Genomic DNA, 8,901 nt, shown 5'->3' on the forward strand with positions numbered 1-8,901 from the left:
AAAATCTTATGGGGACAGGTTGAAGAGTCTGGCTTATAAATGGGGAATTTTACCTCAAATTTCTTGTGCTAAAAATAATACATTAGAAGTTGAGAAGTGTACAGTACAGTTATCTCCACAAATATTGATGGAAAAGGGACAATTTTATTTTCAGTATTTGGGGCCACAGCTATCTGGATTTATACCTAAAATTGAATTGTGTGTGAGGTAGGGAGTAACTGAAGCCATGAATAAGTTGATTATTTAGGGTTCTCCCAGACCCCCACTGGGAAGGACCCCCTAAACTTCTAATGATAAAAACTGGTTTGTAGGGACAGATCCAGGAAACTCGTTTACACTGAGAAATAAATGACTAAAAAGGCCTTGCTATGTAGTATTTCTAAGATGGATGAACAGGTGGGAGGAGGAGACCAAAATGCATTTCCAGGGGTACCTGGGTGTCTCAGTCGGTTAAGCAACCGACTTGATTTTGGTTCAGGTCATGATCTTGTGGTTCAGGGACTCGAGCTCTGTGTTCAACTCTGTGTTGATAGTGTGGAGCCTGCTTGGGATTTTGTCTCCCTCTCTCTCTGCCCCTCCCCTGCTCGTGCTTTCCCTTTCTCTCTCTCTCTCTCTCAATAAACAAACAAACATTTAAAAATGCATTTCCAATTAGAGGATTTCAGGCACCCCTTAAATCACATTGCATTCATGGCTGCTCATGCTGTTTGTGCACAAAGCCAGCCTTGATGTTCACAGACCCACTCTAGTCTTGTCATTTATTCCTCTAACAGATATTCATTGAGCTTTCACTAGGTACTGATCCATGTGGTCTGGACTTGGGGTAGGAAGACCTGCCTGTAAATGCTACTTCTCCAGTTACTAATTTAGAGATGTTGAGCAAATAATTTAACACTTTAAGTCTTACTCTCCACATCTGTAAATGAGTGGTGTAAAGTCCAAACTAAAAAATGCATGTCTGAGTACAGTGCCTGGCACTTAGGAGATGCCCAGTAGAGGTTACCTTCTTTCTTTTTCTTTCTTTTTTTTTTTTAATTACAAACACTGTGAATCAGAAATGAGCATTTATGGAATGCCTGTGGGCTTTATATGCAAGGTGAGTATTTGTGCTCTCATAGCACACGTGAGAAGACAAAGTCACAAGGCCTCTGAGAGGTTATATCATGAGATGGCAGGGTTTGAACTATCTGCTGGGACCTTACACTGTGCTTTTCCCATTCTGACACTCTGCTGTCTGACACCCGTATTCATGTAACATATGGTCTGGTGTGTTTCCATCTGGGAGTGCATAATGCACAGTTAGAAGGCCATGTTTTGGGATTGAGACTAGGGAGAACTCTTGAGGGATAAGAACATGGTGAGAATGAGAGAGAGGACATCTTTCTCCTTCCATCCTTATGTTGTGGTTGGCATGTGGTTCCCCTGTCTGCCTGTCTTGGGAACATCAAGACTGCTCTCATCATGCCCTTCATCCATGTTCATATCATTCACCACCAGACTTCTCAATCCTCATTCCCATCTCTGAGTTTCCTCCATTCCTCCCTGACTCCTAAATTCCCTCCACTGTGCCCCACGGATCTAGAAGATATCAGTACACCCACTGTAGTGTCAAGTGCTCTGCAGTGTTCTCTTTGCCTGCTTGTCTGGGTTTTTTCTCGAGGACCCTGGTTTCTCTCCCATTCTCCTTGGATCTGTGGGTGGGAGAGGTGGGTGCTGTCCTTCCTTATTCCTTGTTGCTGTTTCTTGACCATTCTCCCTCTGTCTTCCTATGTCATCAGAATGTACCACCCATGACACTTCCTATGGCTGACATTTTCTGACTCCCAGGTTACCCCCATCATTAATTGAAGATTGTAGCTTGTGACTTGCTGTCACTGGATCCAACCATTTTTTAATGTTAATCCCATGAAAATGACCCTTCTCACATCCTGGCCTTTCATTTCTCTGACCTCCTCTTTTCTGGTGACTTTCTCCTCCATCCCATCTCTACCAATCCTTCCATAGGCATCCCCTTGACCTTGTCATTACAAATAACTCTTCCATCATAACCCACATAAATCAGTTCCAAAGGTCCCACTTTTTGACCTCTTTTTTTAAGGTCATTTCCTCTACTACCTAACTCCAATCTTTCAACTCACTGGGATTATATAATTTGTTATTTCTACTCCCTGTTGTCTGTTCTCTCTATCCTTTTGCCCCTCTTGTACATGCTCAGCTACTTTTCCTCTCTTAAATTATTATTCTCATCTGGCAAAACCCCAACCCTGGTTAAATCCACCTCTCTGCCTTTTCTGCATTATAGCTGTGCATCTGACTGCAGCAGAAGAAACCAGAGAAAAGCACATAGCCACGGTACCTGGCTTCCCTTTAAATTCATGACCTCTAACTTCATGAATCTCTCCATGAAGAACCTCATGGATCTCTTGTGCTGTCCACCTCCTGTAGTTTTCCAATCCACTCAGATGCTCATTCTCCAAGATGTCTATTCTTTTGTCCTCAAACTTCAAACACCATCTCCTCTTTGCTTACTCTAAGCTAGTGACTTTGCTTCCCATTTCATTGAACATTGGAATGAATATTCATAAACATCCACTTCTTATCTACAAATCCCCAGCATTTGTGCCTGTGTTTTCTACCCATATTACTTCCAGGATGGCTAAATTGTCCTCACTTCTGTCTATGGTCAACCCTTTCATGTGTGCACTGATCCCTATTTGCCATTTACTCATTTGCCCCCTTTCTATTCTGTATCATCATTTTTACCCTTATTTATGCATCTTTCCTATCAGCACACAAATATGGTGTTCTTTCTCTCCTCTTAAAAATATAGGATTTTGATCCCCATACTTGCCTCTGCTTCTGCCTCATTTGCCTCATTTCTCTGTTCTTTGTAGAATCCAACTCCTCAAGAGTTGTATATGTTCCCTTTCTCTAGTCTTGGCAATTCTCCCATGCCCTCTTGAATGCACTCCACTTCAGCAAGGCCCCCTCTCCACCAAAACCCTCTCTTTCCAGGGATACATGTATTACTAAATCCAGGGGTCAGTTCTCAGTCCCACTCTTACTTGACCTACTATCAACACTTCATATAGTTGGTTACTTCCTTGAAATTCATTTGCTTGCAGAAAACACTGTCCTGTTTTCCTCTTACTTCACTGACTATTCTTTGTTAGTGTTCTTTGTTACTTCTGTCCCATGTTCCCAGCCTCTAAATGCCAGAGGGCCTCAAAGTGCGGTCCTTGGACCTCTTCTCTCTCTGTACCCATTCTCTACATGATCTCATCAAGTCCTGTGGCTTTTAATCTGTCTGCATGCTGGTGACTTCCACATTTAAATCTCCAGCCCTGAGTCCTTCCCTTATCTCCACCTGGCTACTTATAGCCAATGGGATGTCTGATAGGCATCTTGAACCTAGTACATCAGACACCAGATTCAGATTTTCCCATTCAAGGCTACTCTTCCCATAATCTTCCTCCCATAAATTCATTGCAACTCCATTTTTGTAGTTCTGTGGGCTGAAAACCGTAGTGTCATCCCAAACTGCTCTCTTTTCTCCCACACCCATATCTGACCTCTCATTAAATGCTGTCAGTTCCGTCTTCATAATATGTCTGTAACTCAGAATCCAACCACTTCTCGCCACATCTGATACTACCCTGGTATGGACCTGCTTCTGTCCTTGACCTTCTATGGTCTGTTCTCAACAGAGTAGCCAGAGTAACCTTCAAAATGATATTTTTATAAATTAAATTTTAAAATTGTAAATAAAACTTAAAACTATGAATTCTGTCACTTCTCTAAGAAAGTAGATCTTAAAATAGATCACAAGAAAAAATCTGTAACTATGTGTGGTGATGGGCATTACTTATTTATTGTGGTAATCATTTTGTAATATATCCATATATCAAATCGTATTGTATACATAATATAATGTTATATGTCCATTATATCTTAATTAAAAAAATTTGTCTCTTGTCATGTTAAAGTTCTTGGATAGTTCCTTTTTCACTCAGAGGAGAAGCCAGAGTCACTTCCATTAGCCAGTAGGCTTTACGGAGTCTGCATCTGGCTCTCTTCCTCATATTGCCCTAGCATCATCTCACCCCTTACCCTTGCTCACTCTGTTTGGACTACACCAACCTTCCTAAAATTCTACAGACATGCTAGGCACACACTTACTCTTACCACAGGGTTTGGCACTTGCTGAGTCCTCAAGCTTCCCCCAGATCTCCATATGGTCACACTTCTTGTTCCTGCTGGTCTTTGCTCATATTTTACCTTCTGTTTAAGGCTTTCTTTTTTTTAGGTTTTAACTTCTTTGGAGCACCTGGGTGGCTTAGTCAGTTAAGTGTCCAACTCTTGATTTTGACTCAGGTCATGATCTCACAGTTTCACGGGTTCGAGTTCCATGTCGGCCTCTTTGCTGGCAATGCATGGTCTGCTTGGGATTTCTTTATCTCTCTCTTTCTCTCTTTCTCTCTTTCTCTCTCTCTCTCTCTTTCTCTCTCTCTCTCTCTTTCTCTCTCTGCCCTGCCTCTGGTTACACTCTCTCCGTCTCTCTTGAAATAAATAAACTTAAAAAAAAAACTTCTCCATCCCCTCCCATCCCCTGTTCTTTATTCTCCTTCCTTATTTTTCTCTATAGCATTTATCACCATCTGACCTGCTGTATGATTGTTTATTATCTAGCTCTTTCCCTGTAATGCGAGCTCCATGAAGGCAGGAATTTTGGTCTTTGTTTATGGTTTCTAGTGCTGCTGCCTAGAAGATTGTTTTGCTGGTGACATGGAGTTGTGCTTGATAAATTCATAAATCAGTTGAGTGAGCTCTATGTGTGGGAAGCCATTGTCCTCAGACCAGTTTTGTATGTACCAGTAGAGAATGCTAGGTGTAGAATGGGTTTATTGGCTACTTTTCTTCATTTGGGGCTGGGAGTAATAATGGAAAGATTTTTTTGTGTGTGAATCTTAAGTCCCACCTCCTCCAGAGAGTCCTACTGACCCTCTAGTCCTTGAGAACTCTTTATTCTGTTGTCAGATTGCCCAGTAATTATTGTCTCAACCTAGCACCAGGTGCTGGGTGTCTAGTGCTCTGCCTTCCTAACTTTCTGTGTGTGGGTGCATGCATGTGAGCATGTGCATACAGTGTCTCCCTGCTGGACACATTATCTTCTCTGGGGCACAGATGAGATTGCACATGTTTTTCTGACTATCATTCATGACATCTGGCACAGGGCTCCATATAGAGCAGGCCCCAGTACATGTTGGTTGAACTAGCAGTTGAATGATTTTACCATGGGAGTGAATGCTAGGAGCTGTATAAATAAGGCAGAGATGGGGTGCCATCTGGAGATTTCTTCTTTGAATGGTCTGAATGGCTTCTGTACTTTGTCCTTTATTTAGGAGACCAACAAGAAGACAGTCCATGCGAAATACTGTAGCAGATTTGTCCATGCACCCTGGAAGGATGGGAGCTTGGTCCACGTCTGCATTACCAAAGAGAAGTGTACCTGGTACAATGAGAGAATCCACACAGTCCTTGCTCAGATTCAGAAGAGGTTGGTAAATTTGCAGGAGGGTACAAGTGGTCTAGTTTCCCTTGAAACTAAAATCTGTGACTTCTCTGTAAATGCTTAACCACAAAAAACAGCCAATTAACATTGTTATGTCAGGGTTGCCATCTGATGGTTTGCTCGTGGCTTTTTGTTTGTAATAAAGGGGAATGTTTGGATCCAGATTCCAAGCTGCTTTGATTCCAAGCAGACTTTTTAAAAAAGACAGCAAAGAAATATGTCATTATGTTGGTTGTACATCACTATAGGAGACTAAAGAATGCTTCTGCTCATGTCTTGCATTTTTTGTGGGCCATGAACATATTGCAAATTGTATTACACCTGTCCTCTGTACTTGTATATTACATTTCAAGGCAACTGTTAACAATGTTGTGGAGTATTTTAATACAATGAAATAATGTATATTCAGCTAAAAATAACTTCATGTGGTCCTTGTCAACCTTGCTGGTTCTTAAAATCTGCCAGTGCTAATGCATCTGAGGTACTAATGCTGTGACCTCAGCATCAGTCCCATGGGGATGATCTACCTTAATGCTTTCACCTCCCTGATGCCAGAGGACAGCTTTAGACCACAAAGACCAAATCCATTTAGGTGCATGGCCTCTGAGGTCAGATGGAGCTGGATTATAATACCAGCTCTGCCACTTTCTGTGTGACCCTGGGCAAGTTAGTTAATGTCTTTGTGCATTGGTTTCTTCATTTATAAAGTGGGAATGATAATGCCATTTACAAATATGCCCTATGGATTATAGAGTATAGACTAGTACTCAGTGGGCAGTAACCACTTGAAAATGAGAGTTCCTTCCATCCTTCTATGTTTTCTGCTATAAAATCACAAGCTGCAGACAACTGTTTGCCTCATATTAACTCTTCAGAGCCCCAGTTTCTTAAAACCCACCTGGCAGTGGGTAACTTAGAACAAGTAATCCTTGTGTCTGGAGTCTTCTGTTTATTGTTTTGGGGTTGACTTTTGGGGACAGTAGTTTGGACTTCAGGTCTGGGGAAAAAGGATGCTGTTTAAGACACTCCACTTGGTACCTGCCAGATCTATTTGTCCTTCTCCACCCACCAAGTGTTAGGGGTTGTTGGGAACTTCTCTCCTCTTTTCTATTCTCCAGAAGTCTTTGTGGAGAGTTGGTATCACCTCTCCCTTAAATGTATGTAGAATTCACTACTGAAACAATCTGGGCCTGTAGTTTTTCTTTGTAGGAAGGTTTTTAATTATGTATTCCATTTCTTCACATACACATAGAACTGATGTTAGTAATTTATGTTATCTTTATTTTAAGCCTGGTTGGAGATTATCCATTTTATTGATCTTTTCAAAGAATCAGGTTTTGGTATCAGTGGGGTTTTTTTCTCTGTATGGTTTTCTCCTTTTGGTGCCATTGATTTCTACTCTTTATTATTTCCTTCTTTCTCCTTACTTTTAAGTTTCTTAAGATGGATGCTTAGATCACTGATTTGAGAACTTTCTTTCTAATATAAGCATTTAAATTTTCTTGGGATATTGCTTTAGCTGCCTCTCACATTATGTTGTATTTCATTACGTTCACTTAAAAATATTTTGCAAATTTCCCTTATAATTCTTCTTTGAACAAAGGTTATTTAGAAATATGTTGTTTACTTCTCAAGTATTTGTGGATTTTCCTGATAGCTTTTAATTGCACTATGGACGGAGGGATACTGTATGGCTTTAGTTCTTATAAGTTTATTGAGACCTATTTTGTTGCCCAGGATATGAAGAAAAACTACATATTCTGCTTTTGTTGGGTGGAATATACTATAAATATCTCAGTTCAAGTTGATTGATAGAGTTGTTTCAGTCTTCCATATCATTACTGACTTTTTTATTTAAATTGTTCTACAAATTGTTGAGAGAAGAGCACTGAAATCTCTAGCTATAGTTATGGATTTGCCTATTCTTTTTTCAATTCTGTCATTTTTTTCCTTCATGTATTTTGAAACTATTAGTAGGTGTATGTACAGTTAGGGTTGTTATGTCCTCTTGATGAATGAATTCCTTCAATATTATTAAGTGTCCCTTTTTATCTCTGGCAGTATTCCTTTTTCTGAAATCTGCTTTGTACAGTATCAATAGAGCTGCTCCAGTGTTTTTTTTTTTAATATATGAAATTTATTGTCAAATTAGTTTCCATACATCACCAGTGCTCATCCCAACAGGTGCCTCCTCAATACCCATCACCCACCCTCCCCTCCCTCCCAACCCCCATCAACCCTCAGTTTGTTCTCAGTTTTTAAGAGTCTCTTATGCTTTGGCTCTCTCCCACTCTAACCTCTTTTTTTTTTAGCTCCAGTGTGTTTTGATCATTTTTTTTGCACGGGTTCTATTTTTTCTATCTTTTTACCTTTACTTGTTTGTGTCTTATATCGAAATAGGTTTCTTAGAATATATGTGGGTATTTTTTTTTATATCCAATCTATCTTGGCTTTTTAACTCCATATTGTTCTCCAAAACAAATAGACAAAGAGACTAAGATAATACATAATACAGGGAGTAAAAAACAAAAACAAAAAACAAAAATAAAACTTTGGAGAAAACCAACATATTAATATTCTCAGAAAGACAGAAAATATTGCACTCAGAAAGTTGGAAAATACTGTTATACATACATATAGATATTAAGAATTACAAGAGCTCTTCAAAATATGATAGCCAAAATAAATGATTCAATGGGAGAGCTGGAAGATGAAGGCAGTCTCTCAGAAAGCAACACAAGCATCCTGTGGTTGAGGTTAACATACATGTGTACCTACAAATAGACAGCTTATAGACATATATAAAATGAAGGGGAAATCTCACAAAAAATTTCAGAACTGAGAGACATGTAGTTCCAAACTGAAAGAAAATTGCAAGGAATGTCCAGAAAATGAGTAAAAAGACCTATTCAGCATACATCATCACAAAATTTTAAATACTAGAGATAAAGAAAAAAAATCCTAAAATCTTCCATTTATCCCCTCCCCAACCTCTGGTTGGGTTTTTTGTTTGTTTGTTTGTTTTTTGGTTTGTTTCTTTTTATCTGTTGGTTCCTTTCACCCATTTTTCCCACCCTGCCTCTTGGAGTCAGCAGTCTTTTTGTTCTCTGAATCTATAAACTTGTTTTTTGTTTTTCTTTTAGATTCCACATATAACAGAGATGATATGGTACTTGTCTTTCTCTGTCTGACTTACCTCACTTAGTGGAATGCCTTCAAGGTCCATCCATGTCATTGAAAATGGCAAGATTTAATTCTTTTTATGGCTGAATGATATTCCACTGTGTGTGTATATATATATAAATATATATATATATATATATATATAT

General features: G+C 39.4%; 1 protein-coding gene across 1 annotated transcript in view; it reads left to right on the plus strand.

The window, feature by feature from the left end:
- Positions 1-8,901, plus strand: part of VWA3B (von Willebrand factor A domain containing 3B) — a 201,453-nt gene that overhangs the window by 89,369 nt on the left and 103,183 nt on the right. The window contains 1 exon segment of the mRNA XM_040453963.1: positions 5,403-5,557. Within this exon segment, the coding sequence (XP_040309897.1) occupies positions 5,403-5,557 (155 nt within the window).

The sequence above is a fragment of the Herpailurus yagouaroundi genome, unplaced genomic scaffold, assembly GCF_014898765.1.
Source record: "Herpailurus yagouaroundi ecotype Mexico unplaced genomic scaffold, PumYag 210, whole genome shotgun sequence".
NCBI classification, from domain to species: domain Eukaryota; kingdom Metazoa; phylum Chordata; class Mammalia; order Carnivora; family Felidae; genus Herpailurus; species Herpailurus yagouaroundi.